Here is a 16417-nt window from a genome sequence, read left to right as displayed (position 1 = left end):
AGTAATTCAAAGATCACATATTTCATACACACTGATTTAAATAAATAGTTATAAATTAACCAGTCTAAACAATTATAACAAAATTAAATTTATAATTAATAATTAGACTCATATCTTTGACTCATATCTTTTATACATATCTTTGATTTTATCACCGAGTTTTCTTTACATTAAAAAACTTATAATAAAAACTGCTGAAATTATATTACACACTTACCTCACATAGCACGTTTCGTTTTGCGAGTCAGACCACCTTCAGACAATTCCAAGCCATATTATGCATGTGAAATATATTTATCTTATGTATGAGTGTAATAAAAAATAACCAATGTAAACAATAAGAAATCATATAAAAAATGAAACATTCATTAAAAACATTAAGATTAAACTAAATCACAGACAGTGTGTGTGTGTGTGTGTGTGTGTGGATGTGTGTGTGCACATAGATGCATGTGTGTGTAGCATGGAAGAATGCATGTTGGATATGATCCCACTAAATAAAATATTATTAGCCTTCTCCCTACCCATTCTTTTTTCTTCCCATGTTTATTTCATATAAATATAAAATATTATCTAGCTTCATGATTTTATAAATTTAAAATTGTTCATATACTTTTGTTATTTATTTTTTTGATTGAGAGTATATTTCTAAATCCTTTTTTATTGCAAATATGAATATAAAATTCTTAATTAAATATTCAATTAAATCTGCTGAAACTGCAGTGACATAATTTTTAGTAATTCCCTCATTATACTAAATACAGAACCTACTACTCATCTGATCTATGCAATATTTTGGGTTGCCAGTAAACAGAATTTTAATATATACTACTATTACCATATTAATCGTGTGCAGTATTATTAGATACAGATGAAACTTTTAGTTTCGTCTATTCCATATGCCAACTTCCTCTGTGATTTTTTTTTAAAATAGACCATTTAACATTCGTCTGATATTTTCTTCTGCTTAATAACAAGGAAATCATCTTCTTGAAGCTTCTTAACAGTCTGCCATACTGACATTTTCTTTACTATAGATTTCTTCAATTATTACATACAGTAACTGCTTACAATTGCTACATATTTGATTGTTTAAAAGTCTTCTTTCATAATGTTCTTTAGACATCATCACATTAAGAAGTATATTGACAAAGTAACTGAAGGTAGGATGACAACATGTGGTGTAAATAATGTGGCTTGTTCAGAACAAACAAAATGTGTGTAAATAAACACATGTTTATTATGTTCAATGAGCTCGTTCCACATGAAAATCTAGTACATGTTATGGCATGTAAACACCTGGTGATGGTTTGGTTGACTTTCAAACCGAAACCTGTGCCCACGGTTAAACAAAATTAGATGAAGTATCAGCAGCTTTTATGAGCAGTTTTTAAAAAGCACAAACAACACAAATGCTTTGTCAATAAGTTACTATTAAATGCTCAAAACAAACGATTAAATATCTTCTTTTTTTATTCAGTATTTATAACAATTATTAAAACCTGCAGCAAGAAATTAAATACTTCTATCATTTATTCATTTTATCCTTAAAAAAATTCATGAAGAATATAATTTAAATCTTTATGGAGGCTAAAATTTTCAATGTCAAAAAGCAAATTAATCTGATCAAAAAAACCATGCTCAGAATTGTCAAGAGCCAACTAGGGCCACAACATACCCAATTAATGATAATACTTAATATACAGCACTGTATCTCATATATAGGCACACTAATATTGCACCATTATTTCAGATGTTTTTGGTATACAGCCCTTTCTTAATATATATTATGGGTTACAAAGTATAATCAATATGCTTCTGCTGTTTATGTCTGGTGTGCATGGCATCTAATTTTCATAATGGTACTTTTGTAATATTTTTTTTTTTTGACAACCTTGAATGTGTTTACATATTTTTATAAAAAAGACAATCGGAGAAATGCCATGCAAAAAATGTCCTTATCTTATTTATATCCAGAAATCAGATATGAGACCAACTGATTCAGAAGCCAGCATCATTTTGATCACATTGATAAAGAAGCTATCTTTGTTATAGCCAAAATTTAAAGGTCAGAACAATATTGATTACAAAGAATCTGAAAACAACATCTTTGATGTTGCAATAAAATTTCAGAGAATTATGAGTCTACCTATTATGATGGAGGGATAATCTGGTGAAATTAAGCTTATCTGGTCAATATTTTGAGTTTTTATCAACACATCCTTGATTTTATATCATCAAATAAAGCAATAAACGTTACAGTTTAAGAATGCGTTAATAAATTAAAAAATTATAAAAATAAAAAATTAAGAATTTTTCTAACTTGAAAAATTTTACATGTATGAAAATTTTAAATGTTAAATATTTAATTAATGAATAAAAGAACCAACATTTATTCTTAAAAATGACAACAAAATCAAAACTGCCTTCAAAAACTAAATTTTTTTATTTCTTTTTTTTTAAGAATGATATAATAAAACAAACATATTAAATACATTCTAAGAATATGATATATCAGAAGTCAGAGAATTTTCTTATTTATGCAATAAAATTACAAAGGACGAAATCAGTAACAAAAATATAAAACAGGACAGACATGAACCAGGAAGATCTTGTGAAAAAATAAAAATCATAAACTATAAAATAATAATCATAGCATAAATTTTGAAATAAGAAAAAACTATATATAATATTTATGCAGAATGTAATAAATTTATTGTAGTTAAATACGGAGAATAGGAAAGCTAGAAAGATACAACATTACAGCCTTTTGAATGTTGATTTAATATTTAAAACTAGGTGGATTAATTTAGTACAAAATGAAGAGGTCAAAGAATTGAAGGAATAAAATCTTTTGTAAAGAATTACTATAATAGATTAAGAAAATAATATGGAGATTAATATGGGTGATTCTGGATTAGTTAATTTGATAATAGAAGAAAGTTTAAAGGGTAAAAACTGTATACTGTAAAGTTCTGTTTACATAGTAACAGTAGAGACATAGTTGAAACTATCATAGGATTAGGAAAGGTAAATATCATACCGGTAGTCGTTTACATTTGGGCTCATGAAAGTATATTTGGTAGTCAGTGGCAATTATGCTGCACTACATTACAGTATATAAAGTGATGTAACACAGTATCTATTTATCTAATAGATAAATATTAGATTCTGAACATTTTATATTCGTTTAGAATAATATGTCTACATTACAGACAGATGACCAGTTATTTTTATACTGTAATTTTATATTATCATAAGGTTCTTCTATTGTAATACAAATACTTCTGATAATATGTACAAAATCAGCAATGTCCAGTACCAATATTTTTGTTCACAATGAAGTGCATTAAATTCAACACAGAAACGCTTCAAAATACACGTTTTGTGTAGCAAAAACAATTACAGCAGAATGGTACCATCCCAGCCTTTCATCTCAGGTTAGAATCCGAATCGGGCATTGCATTTTTCACATGCTACAAAATTTAATTTTCATATACCCATGTACAAGCTTCAAGATTACGTGGTGAATCAGTCATAAAAAAATGTGTTTGCATACCAGAAATTAATGCTCAATATTATTACAATGGCTACATCAGCAATACTGTTAGCATAACTAAACACTAAAATGATGTGAAATGAAGCAATAGTATTATCCCATGAAATCAATAGTTTGGTTTGTTCACATGGTGAAAGTATTTTTATTGCAGCAGTTACTACAATGATTTACTTTCACTGCGTAGACTATCTTCAGAAAGGTCAAAGAATAAATATATGAGGTAGATTGAGGACATTTACTGTAGTATATACAGCAAAGTTATAACATTACTACGAAGCATAAACAGTTAAATATATGATGGCAATAAATCAAGGAAAACAACAATATGAACATAGATTTAAAATTTATCTTACCTATTTTTGATAATTTGCTAAGTCACTTAATATTATGTTATTTTATTCATATTTTTGCACTAAAATAACAAACAATAAAAAAATTTAAATCAGTATATACCAAATTGGAAAGACCTACTATCACACCAAGATCTTACAGTCAAGATGCATAAGATATATGAAATAACCAGCACCTGTTATGCTGTAATTTTAACATTTCAGTAATAAAATTTTTAGCCTTGTAAATTAATTGATTCAGATCTTGAATAAGAAGACATATTCGGCTATTAAAAATAGTGTTACTAAATGGAAAAGTCTATCGTATTCAAAAACATTTAGAAAAATAATTAGCTAACTTAAAAATTGAAAAATCAATATATCAACAGGTTTAAATCGGTCACACAAACATCTTCTCATGAAGTATTTAACTAGTAAAACTAAAATGTTAGAAACTCAAAAAAAATATTTTTGCAATTTTTTAAAAAATTACTACTTCAACTTTCCAGTGAACTTATTATTACAAACACCCAATTACCTAACATGAAATAGTACAGGCACAATTAGGGATAACCTGAAAGGCTTTTTAATTTTAAATAGTAGAATAATGTAACAAACATCATTAAATGGGGCAAAATAAAAATCTTAAACAGACAGTAAAACAAAGTAATCATTACACAAAAATAGAATTACATTTAAATACCTTGTTCAGAGGTAGAACGATAAAGGCACCTCCTCCAGCCGACTCTACTATAATTGCCAAGAATTTGGGGTTGACGGTACAAAACGTAGAATCCCATGATGATTTTGAAACTCTAATGTTGTCATAGCATTGTTCTCTTTTTAAAGCTGTTCCATAAACATGACGAAATTTACTACTCCGAACTACTCGGAATGACATCTGAAATAAAAGAGATTATTAGTCACTAAAAAATGAAGAAAAAAGGAATCTAAACAAAAATAATAAATAAATAAAATGTATAAAATATATATAACAATACTTTTACTAAGAAATAATGACGAAACAGTTATTTCTTTCACAACGTTATTTCTTCACTTGACAACAGAGTTAAATCGACTGACTCATTTCGCTAATACAAAGAATGAAAAGGTATAGAGAAACATTATCAGCATATCGAGTTACAATACAATATGAATATAATTAATTAACAAACAACTATGAACACAAAAAATAACTATTACACAGCATGGATATAACAATAACAAAAATCTAAATAATAAGCAACCAATTATTTGATCAATATTCTCGAAAAAATAGAAAAAACCGGAAAAAAATAATTTTTATTTAATCTAATTTTATCTGAAACCGGAGTTAAATAAAAACTAGAAGACTCTCGATAAAATTATTCCGAATTTAAAAACAGCAACCACAAATAAGGAATTACATTAACCACAATAACCACAAATGAGAGAGAAAGAAATACCACTCAAATGAGAACATGTTAGTGTGTGTTTATAGTACATTATAATAAAATGACAGCATCAATAAGATAAATATTAGATTCTGAACATTTTATATCCGTTTCGAATAATATGTCTACATTACAAACAGATGGCCAATTGTTTTAGGTTAAATTTACAACTTTTTCAACAGATTGGATCACCTAAAAAAAAAGCAATGAAGATATTTTCAATGACTGAATGAACCTAAAAAAATAAATAAATAAAAAGTACAATACAATGCTACAAAATGCCAAAACTTTTTTTACACCTTCTGAATTCACTTAATAAACGACTAAAAAATTAATGTAATAAGGATTCTGTGACAAAAATTACTTATGATGATGTGTTGAACATGATTTTAAAAACCTAATAAATTAATAAATATTCACAGTTAATAAGATTAACTCTTTCTAGTAAGGTATGAATGAATTATGCGACTAAATAATCACTTAACTTGGAAATATTAACACCCCTCTGTACAATACAGGCTGTTTTCTCAAACAATTCTAATTTTTTAACAAAGTAAGAGCATCTTAACTTCTCACACTGGAACAATGTCCCATACATTGCTTTTTAAATTCATAAGATCGATCAAAAATAAAAATTTCCCTAAAAATTATGTAAATATATAGATGGAACATTAATACCTTTAAAATATTAAATAATTACTTGTAATAAAATCTGCACTTCATAAGCATTATAGAAAAAAAACTACTTTCTTTCAAACTTCAATTTAAAAGAAACTAATCAATTTTTGTAATCAACTGAGGAGGGCCTGGGGACAAAGATGCCAAAACCTCCTTGATAATACTGTTTTTTCTTGTCCCTGAAGAAAGAACACATTTTGAAAAAAAAATAGTTTAAATATCACAGTATTTGTTAATGAAAGGAAACAGAGGGACCTATGTAACATAAATGGGTAAAACAGCCCAAATTTTCTATAACATTAAGGAGTTATTTTTTACTAGCCTCCAGAAATTGAACACTTTCTGAAACCGAAGAGTTCAAATATCACAAGATTTAAATTCTTGTTAAAAGATGATGAAGGCTCTGAAATTCAGAGGTCCCATAAATGCTTTTTCATTACTAACAGACAGAACATATTTTAAAAAAACAGAAGTTAAAATAAAACATAATTTTTTTTTAATTAAGAGAAGTCAATAGACTTAGGACACCAGGAGGCGAGTAGTACAAACTCCACTGTATCACTGAATTTAATTCCAGCCCGCTAGCTAGAAAAGTTTTCCAAAAAAGAAGCAGAATTTTAAAAAAAAAAGGTTCAAGTATCTTTTTTTTTATGTTTTACTTTATGTTGTGGACACTGGATTGCCAAGTGGGGGGGGGGGAAGAGACACCTGACCCCTTTAAAACAACTTAAGATTTTTACTGCTCCTCAAGATCGAACACATTTTAACAAAGAATGGTTGAATATTGCAACATTCCAATTTTTTATTATTAAAGGAGGACAAAAGTTTAGGAGTCTGGAACTCTGTAATAATTTTAAGTTTATTTACTCCCCCTTGGTATCATTTTATCCAAAGTGCTAATTATTTATTATATAGTCTATAATACAAAATCATATTTTTCTAACTTTCACAGATTTGATAAAAAAATGATTTTTATGCAGGACTATTTCAAAAGTAAATGCAAAAGAATTCAATAATCTACAGACAATTTTAGAAATATGTACACTTTAAACCTATAATTTTGCATTTTTACAAATATTATTCTTATTATTTATGTATTTTACAAATAAAGTTTTTATAAATATTTTATTTTATTATTTTTTTTTTAATGAGAAATTCACAACAGGAAGCCCTACAGTTTATGAATTGGAATACGATACATAAAATCTTTAGTATCTAAAAAACGCCAAACCAGATGTATTTGAACCCAGAATCTTTCAAATGAAAGGCAAAGCCATTACTACTCTGCCACAGAGGTTGACAGAGTGGAGTACTTTGTTTTATCAAAATACAATAAGTAAACATCAAAGGTAAAAAAAAAAAGAAAAAAAAGTTTAAATATATTTAAAAAGTTAATTATTAGTATATCATTTTCATTATCGATAAATTAAGTATTTCCTATTATAAAAATTTGTTCCTACAGTCATAAAAAAATGATTAAAAAAAGAAAACTTCCACTATCAAAAGATAACTTTAATTAAATGTATCTTAATACTTCAGTTGATAACAACAAATGATGTCACCTTACTTTTTAAAACTATGACATCGTTCCCCACACCGTAATTAAGTAGACTAACATTCATACCCCTTCCCGATCAGTTACTCCCATAATATTCTTTGACTATTAAATTTAATATTAAAAAAGAATGATGTGTATTTATGTAGTGAATTATGGTTATTTAATCATATACCATTGTTTTAGTGTGTGCTGCTATAATACAGTTAAGAATTTGTTTTTTTCTTAAGTTGTTATAATAAACCAGAGTTGATCAGACTGTTTTTAATAAAAATATTCAACAATTTCCAAAACTAATTTGTGAAGCTAACAATACATTCTAATAATTTAATACATAAAACGGTTATAATACATGTACTACAATGCAAATAAAATATAAATACAGGTTCCTTTAATGAAATTTCAGTGCAGTAAATTGCTTAGATGATCTAAAGCTTAATCTTGTTTAAAAATAAAATCATTGTAAACATGAATAAAAAAAAAAAAGTCCAAACATTAAGCATAAAATATTTAGACCTACATAGATGAAATATTAATTTTATAAAAATGGTTTGGTTTTTAATAAACTTTTATATTATAATAACTAAAACTAATAAAAAATATTATCATAATATATAGATTTTAAAATCCTTGTGCTATGACCTCAAAATACTTGAAAAGAAAAAAAAAGCACTGCACTTTTATACCTGATCTCTTCAGATAAACAATATCAGAAAGAAGATGTAGTAGGATGCAACTAAACTATAGAAATAGACAGATATAATTCACAATAATAAAAATAAAAGAGGTGAACAGCTGAAGGATTGTGGGTCACTAGAATTATAGTTCATAAACATTAACAAAATATGGATTAGAAATATGCTTCAATAAAAGTCAGTCCTCATAAAAAAAACCTTATTCACTTACTGAATCCACACCAATTACAAGAATTACAACACAAATATGATAGATCACAGTTACAAGTTATACTGCGATCACAGTGAAGAAATTGTGTTTCAGAGATGGGGGTCATATACTAAAAATATTAGTACTGTGGCAATATATGAGAAATTTTATGAGCCAAATTGGCATAACCAAAGATAATCTATCCAATCAGAGACGGAAATTTTTATGGCACTGTTAATAGAAAACATTAATGTTCGGAGCCACTTGAAAAATCAACAATATAAAATATGTTGACAATGGACTAAAAAGGGCTTTCTTTAAATGTACAACACATATTTTTAGAACTTTCATCTGTTTAGTTTCTAATGTTCAACAATACCGCACAAATTTTATACCACTGTTTACTGAACAATTTAATACTCCAGTAATATTCAAAATCACTATCAGCTATACACAACTCATCTGTACAAAGTCAGTGTGTGAAAAGTACCTAACAAAAATGGTGAATGCTGCTCTCATAAAAAAGATAAGCAGGAAAGGAAAAAAATGTACAATAAAATGTTTAATCATTTTACAGTACAGGAAAGGGAACCCCAGAATTCCTAAAAAAATTGTTTCCTTCAAAGGCCACTTTAAATTCTATGTCCTTCCTTTGACTTGTTTAGATAAAATGTATCCAAAAGGAATGAATCATTAAAAAAACCCCTGATTTCATTTAAAATAAAGAAAAAAATGTTTTCTATTAAAGTTTACCAAGTTTATGTACTTTAATTTGTCTGTTCAATTCTTTTGTTTGATAATATCACAGAAAATATATTTAAAAATATTTTTCTTATAAATTTCAAATCAAACCGGAAAAGTGAGAAATAGCAGAGACAATTACATTAGTAGTAAAGCAAACAAATAAATCGATTGGTAAAAGCCAGAAGAAGAAGCTTTAGAAGATGTGAAAAAGTAAATAATAGCTATGTTAAATATGAAAGCATCTTAATTAATTTGTTCTAGGAACCTGAAGACAAAGTTTTATTTAAACTATTCAAATTAATGATTGAAATTAATCGCTGAAAATACTGAAAACTATTTAAATAGATTAAGGGTGTATTAAAATAACCAACCTGCAAGTTATTCTTAAAACATTTAAAACAGCACATGTGGAATATAGAAAACTTCAGATTAAAACTCTTAAATGGTGTAATTTTTAATTTAGTGAACTTAATTATCTTTTATGTTGGTGGGAAACAGTGCATTGAAACCCCAATTCAGATATATTTGAATAATTTCCATATAAATAATAAGCATTAATAGTAAACATTTTAAATAACAATAGATACATTCAAACATTACAAAAGGATTTACAACTGAATTTTAGCTAACTTCTAACATTTATAAAACTAACATTCAAAACCAATAAAATCAATTCAAAGAAATAAGAAGAATGTACTGTTCAATATAATTTACAAACCTTTGCTAACGACAATAATTTAAGTAAAATATATAACAATATACATCATATTACTGTTATATATATTACTACAAGTATAATTTAATTAAATGAATTATATGTGTTTACTTTACGGACTACGCAATGTAAATAATCTAAAAAAAAATTCTTAGAGTGCAGAGGTGGCTTGTGTATAGGCACTGTGGAACTGCAGCACCCCCTATTTCCACTTGATATTATCGATAACAATTAATATAATGAGTCCTTTTTTCTTTAATTCTTTCTTTATACTTGTACAATATATAATCCTTAAGCTTAATGTCAGTAGCCATCCCCCAGTTTATGAAAAAGATACAAAATTCTTTGTATGAAACTATGCGCTTCACAGTTCCAGCGGCATGGAGTTTGGCTGTTGTGCACACTCACACATAGGAAGCTCCGCGCGACGCTGTGAATGAAAGAGAGCACTATCGCTCCTGCAGTGTCGACCCTGGCATGCTGGTGGAAGGTAGTTTTTTTTTTACTCCGCATATGTTGAACTTAAAAATGTGATAAGTGTTGAATTAAGTTATTATCCTGCTTCCAGCTATTCTATTGATTCATTTTTTTTTTGGTTCATTTATTTTATAGAAAACTTTAACCATGGATTAAGGAAGGTAATCTTTTTGTTTAGTGAAAGGAAACTACCAAAATTATGTTTATAATACAGAATATTATTTATAAAGCATTTTGCTATTTTGATGGTATCTGTGCAAGAAAAAGTTCATTGTATCTTATGGTTGGCAGAATTTAAGTCTGCTGTTACCATTCATTGTACACATTGACAAACATAGGGTTGAGCAGCTCTAATAGATCATCAATTAATAACCCCCACAGTTCCAAATGTTTAAAGAAATGAATTTTGTAGAAATGCATAATCTCCTGGAAAACCATACAAAAAAAAAAATCTTGAGTTTATTTGACTTATTATGCATTAGGTGTCTAAAACATCAACAGCCTGCTATAAATTAAAGCTTAATATTCCTACATCCACTACACATAACATGATTTTGAATGGAAGAAATTAAGATTACACATATAGAAACTTCAACTAATATGAAATCAAACCAGATAACCCCAACAAGTAGATTTTAAATGTTATGCTCAGTAAAAAACATGATTATGAAAATTTCTTAAAACTGTTACTTTCCAGATGAGACAAATTTTCATGTTAATAGTTGCATGAACCAAAAAGAACTGCTAAATTTTGAGATTGGAACCAATTTATTTAGCCTACCTGAGATTATTCAAATTGTAAATTTGTTATGAACTCATGCATGACCACCATCACCTGTTTTTCTTTGCAAAGTAAACCATCATCACAAGCAGCTATTTAGACGTGTTCAGCTCTTTGCTTTCCCACAAACTTATGAAACTGATAAAGATTATGGTTATATACAAACACATTTGAATATCACCATAGCTAAGAGATTAGAAATGTGCTGAACTAAAGATTTCCTAATCAACTGATTAATAGAGGATAGCCTATTTTATGGCCATCCTGAACTCAAAATCAGACTACGGAATTTTTTTTACAGCCATTTGTTCAGTGAATTCTTATGATTTAAACTATTTGGGTGAAAAGATAGAGAAAAATGTTATTACAATCACACCAGTGATGCAGCAAACACGGACAGAACCAAGACACCTGCCATGCAACAAATGTTGCCTGTATAAAAATTTATCAACATGAGCAACAGAACTTACAAATTTTCTGAATATTTCAGTAAAAATCAAACTTTTTAGTTTAATCAAATAATGAATTATCAAAATATCACAGGTTGTGATTCTCTTTCAGAAATCTATATTATTAAAATTAGAATAATAATAACTGGTGAATGAAAAAGGAACAGGATTGCTACAACATAACATGCTTTTTCATCTCAATTATAAGGCTTCTACAATTAGATAAATACACAAAGAAATTATGCAGCATAGTCTATTAGTATATATTTCAAAACTGTATCGGACCAATTTTAAAACTTGATAAATAATTAATCTAATACTGCAGTATCACTAACTTTTAAAATAGAATTTCTAAGAAATATTCAACAGGAAACAAGTAGACCTGTCCAACAATATTTTTATACAGAGAAAAGAAATTCTGAAGTAAATAAAAGATTACAGAGTAGAACAGAATCAAATAATAAGAACCAAAATCTCAATGATACCTGCAAAGTGCAATCAAAATGGACAAAAATAATAAATTATGTTAAATTGTACAGCCAATCAACTTGAGCAACACATTCACACTGTTAACTTTTTTTCATAACAGCATAATCAATTTTCCAACTGCATATATTGCTACGTACACATTTAGAATATTGAATGAAGGTTTCTACTGGGTTACAGCAAAGCATGACAAGCAGATGAAATCTCATCAGTCTAACTGTCAGTACCATTAATTTCACTACTATGAATGGGAACTCATGCAAGCGATACATGCAGCATTTGAACAGCTTGCTACCACCCCTACCATAGAATAAACCTAATAATACTTTGTTTATAAATTCAAAACCACAAAAAAAATCAATTTACCAATATTTTAGGAAGAAAAGAAGAGCAAAATGTGATTAAAAACTCCTGAGGACTGATGAAAAAAGTAGTAAACTCAGTTGGCTGTTTATAATAGTTCAACTTTGGATATTCAAGAGTATTTTTTTTTCTTTAGTAGAAAAATGTCAAACCATCATAATTATTAACTTTGTTACAATCTAATTGGTCACATCTGTAACAAAGTTGATGTAGAAGATTGAGGAATCAATTCTTGGTATGGTCTTAAAAATCTTTTCATCTATAATTTCATTCACTCTTATTAATCTACTTTATTCCCAAACAAACTTTTTCACACTTTAAGGGTCCCTTCTTCCAAAAAAAATCTTCATCAAAAATAAATATTACAATCTTTTTTTTTTTTATTTTAAATTGTACTTTGGTTATGAAAGATTATTTGTGAAGTATTTTTAATACTAAAGTATTCATGTATATCACCAGTTGAGAGTTAGATTAAGTGAACTTATTTTGCAAAAGTCTTGATGGTTAAAACTTAGGAAGAGGAACATTTTGAAATGTTTATGACAAGCTACTACTAAGAGCAAAAGCAACTTTAGATTATAAATACATTTTTTATAACATAATTATAAGTACATATTTTTATCATATATTATACGTTCAATTTAAATTATAAGTACGCTTTTATTTATAAACTTGAAACAAAATACAAGTAAACACACTGATAAACATAACAGCTGAGGAATAAAACATTCAAATGCAGTGGCAGCACCGAATATTATATTAGGTACACCAGACAAACACTTAAACTGAGAAATAAGAACACATTTAAGCATTATACACAACACATTCCATCTTTATAAATCATCTTGTGGAAATGGATACAAATAAAAAACATTAATCAGGGCACAAAAATTTTATTCGGCCATTAAAACCACATCAAGGTGCTCAAACAAAATGAAAAGGAATAGAGACAGGTGATTGAATCAACTATCAATAGGGTAACTTTAAAACAGTTCTCCCCCCTCCAAAAAAAAGAAGCCCAATAAACTGGAAAAGATCTTCTGAAAACATAAACAGTTAAAAAAATGAATACAAAGATGATAATCAGAAAAACTCAAAAATATAATTTTTAAGTCAGTATAAAATAATTCAATCCATACTAGTTATTTCAGTCACCATCATCATTTACAACCGCACTTTATTAACTGACAGAATTGGCAACAGCATATTCAAGTGATACTAAAAAAAAAAGTATTTAGAAAGCAATACAGATTTGTATGTTTTAAATAAAACATACATCATTAATTTTGCTTAGATCTGTAGTAATATTTTTCATACCCATTAAAACTAAAGAAAATTTCAATGTAGCGTTATCACTAATACCTGAATGAGTGATTTAAAGTATGATAGGCATGGAAAGTGGCAGCCAAATCTCTTTCACTTCTAACTGTGCAAAGGCGATGATAATGTAACATCAGCTTTTATACCCTATCAATACTTCCTTACTTATCACAATAAAATGGAATGAAAAGTTGCCCAGCAATAAATTTTTTGTTATTCAAATTAATTTACTCTAGTTCAAATATATATATATTATATACATATACACACACACACACACACACACACACACACACACACACACACACTCAAAATTAACAGAAATGGAAACAGCAGTGGCATAATGGACCTCCTGTGAGGCAGAACACCAGATGATGATAATTACACAAAAACATAAAAATAATTCTCACCATACAAAAAATAATTTCTGATATATATTCAAAATAAAAAAACCAATCCCAAAATAAAGTGTAAATAAGCGAATAAATAAGGGAAGTTTACAAAACAAAATTAGACATTGTCAAAGAAAATTACATAACATTTAAATTAATCCTAAATAAGATAAAGAGCAAATTACCCTTCAAGCTAGTATTTCAGATGTTACCAAACCTCCTAGGTTAGTCATAAGAAGTTAAAAAAAGACATTGGGTTTTAAGTAATAAAACAAAGGGTCATGTGAAATATTAAAAAAACAAAAACTTGCGAGATAACAAAAGTAAAAACTGAAACTTTCAGAAAAAGCTTTTTTTGGTAAACATATAACTAAAACAAAAACTTTTTAAATTTAAACAAACAAAAAATGACCAATCCTTAATATTTAATAGTCCTCCTAACTAGACCAACAACAACAATATTTAAAATTCAAGAATGATGAGAAAATATTTAACAACTAAATAAATAGAATATTTAATTTCAAATAAAAATAATAAGTATATCTAAATTTTCATCTCGAAAAGTGATTTTACATTTTTTTAAATTGCACTACCATAACATTAGTTTTTTCTTAAAAATGACATCACATCAGTGCATAGATTGAATGAAAAACAAATCAGTTCATTTATGTTAATTCATTGGTGGTTTAAATAAGTATAACAGTGTAACACTGAATTCACAAATATGACAACTAACTAAATCATATTCTCTATTTGACTGAAATGTAAATAATAGTTACTGTCAGTTTGCAAAATTTAAAAAAAACTTAGAATTTAATCATCTAAAATTAAAGAAAACACTGTGAAAAATCTACTGTACTCTAAAAAGAATCAAAGCAAGTCATTAAAATACAAACAGTGTATAAAGTATTATATTGTATATAAAGTGTTATTTATAAAGTTATGATAAATTTAAAATATTTTTTCCGCAACTCTGAGTAAAATAAATATTTATGTTAATATATATTTTTTCAATAAAGTTCAAGAAAAAGATGTAAATAAAAACCAAAATTATTTTTATTTCAAGTCGACTAAGAAGGGTGTCACACGGTTGCGCCCAAAGGAAAGTACACATAACCTCTTTTCATACGAAGCATGAATGAAATTGAACTACATATTAAAGTATTATAATTAATAACATACATAAATGCCTATTAACAACTTACCGTAGTCAACAATGACTTCGTTCTTTAAAATCCACGCTGCGTCAAAAGACACATGTATCACTTGGAAATTATTTTTAAATTTCACATAAGACACAGAACACGAAGACGAAAGAGTGGAGTAGAGAGGTGTAGAGTTCCAAAGATTAAAGAATCACACAGCCATATTTGGCAATGTCGCGAACATGGTATTAAATAAGAAAAGCTAAATCATTTTTACAATAATTAAACTTCAATTGATGACTCAGAACATAAACATGGTTTAAACTGTATAAAATGACTTAAATAACACGGTAAGGGCGAAAGTAATAGCCTTTTAAACTAATTCTAAAAATATGAGGTTGCGCACAGCAGAGCCATTACTATTTCGTTGACGATGTATTTTAAATTCTGATAAAACATTTACGGTTTCCAATCTACAATTCAGAAAATTTGAAATTCTGGCGGTTAAAACCAAACTATTTTATTAAATTATCTCATCGTGCCCATCAAAATTGGTTAAATAATATGAATCATACGGAACTAGGACTTAGAGAAGTCTGTTTGTAGACAGAAGCTGTGTTCTATATACACAACTTTTTATCTTTCAATCATAACTTCTTTTAATACTTTTAACAGCAGCCCCAATTTGGGAAGTCAATTACTACTGCACATAAAATAAATTACTAATTTTTTTTCAGTTACTTTTTCAAATCATGCCCTACATTTTTTTTTTGGGGGGGGGGGAATTTTCTAAACAAAAAATAATCACAATGTGAAAAATGTGAATTCTGTGCTGACCACATGTGCAAAAAGATAAACATTTTTTGACATTCCTTGAAACAGTACAATATTAACAACTTATGCAATTTAAATCTAATTTTATTAAGGATTTATAGCCTAATAATAATGATAATACTTGTTAAGTTAGATATAGCCACAAATGTTGAAGCACCAGTCCAAAGGTTGTTCAGTGACAGACTCTTGTTTAAGGAACTTAATGTTTTGCTAAAAGTATCGCAGATTGAGTTCTACAAAAGTTCTTGACATTACAAAGACAATCTTCATGA

General features: G+C 27.6%; 1 protein-coding gene across 8 annotated transcripts in view; it reads right to left on the bottom strand.

Annotated features, from left to right (window-relative positions):
• Positions 1–15726, bottom strand: part of coro (protein coronin) — a 95318-nt gene extending 79592 nt beyond the window's left edge. For 7 of the 8 annotated variants that reach the window (XR_012756096.1, XR_012756097.1, XM_075362938.1 and 4 more), the window contains exons 1-2: positions 15372–15726; positions 4592–4789 (exon numbers count right to left, since the gene is read on the bottom strand). Coding sequence is in view for 6 of the 8 variants with exons in the window: in XM_075362938.1 (XP_075219053.1) it covers positions 4592–4789 (198 nt within the window). In the remaining 2 variants the exon portion in view is untranslated. The remainder of the gene's footprint in view (positions 1–4591; positions 4790–15371) is intronic. The other variant, XM_075362933.1, reaches the window with a different exon arrangement.
• Between the last annotated feature and the right edge of the window lie 691 nt (positions 15727–16417).

This window comes from Lycorma delicatula, chromosome 4 (genome assembly GCF_047948215.1).
Source record: "Lycorma delicatula isolate Av1 chromosome 4, ASM4794821v1, whole genome shotgun sequence".
NCBI classification, from domain to species: domain Eukaryota; kingdom Metazoa; phylum Arthropoda; class Insecta; order Hemiptera; family Fulgoridae; genus Lycorma; species Lycorma delicatula.
Note: the sequence above shows the minus strand (reverse complement) of the source record. Positions and strands in the feature narration are given on the sequence as shown.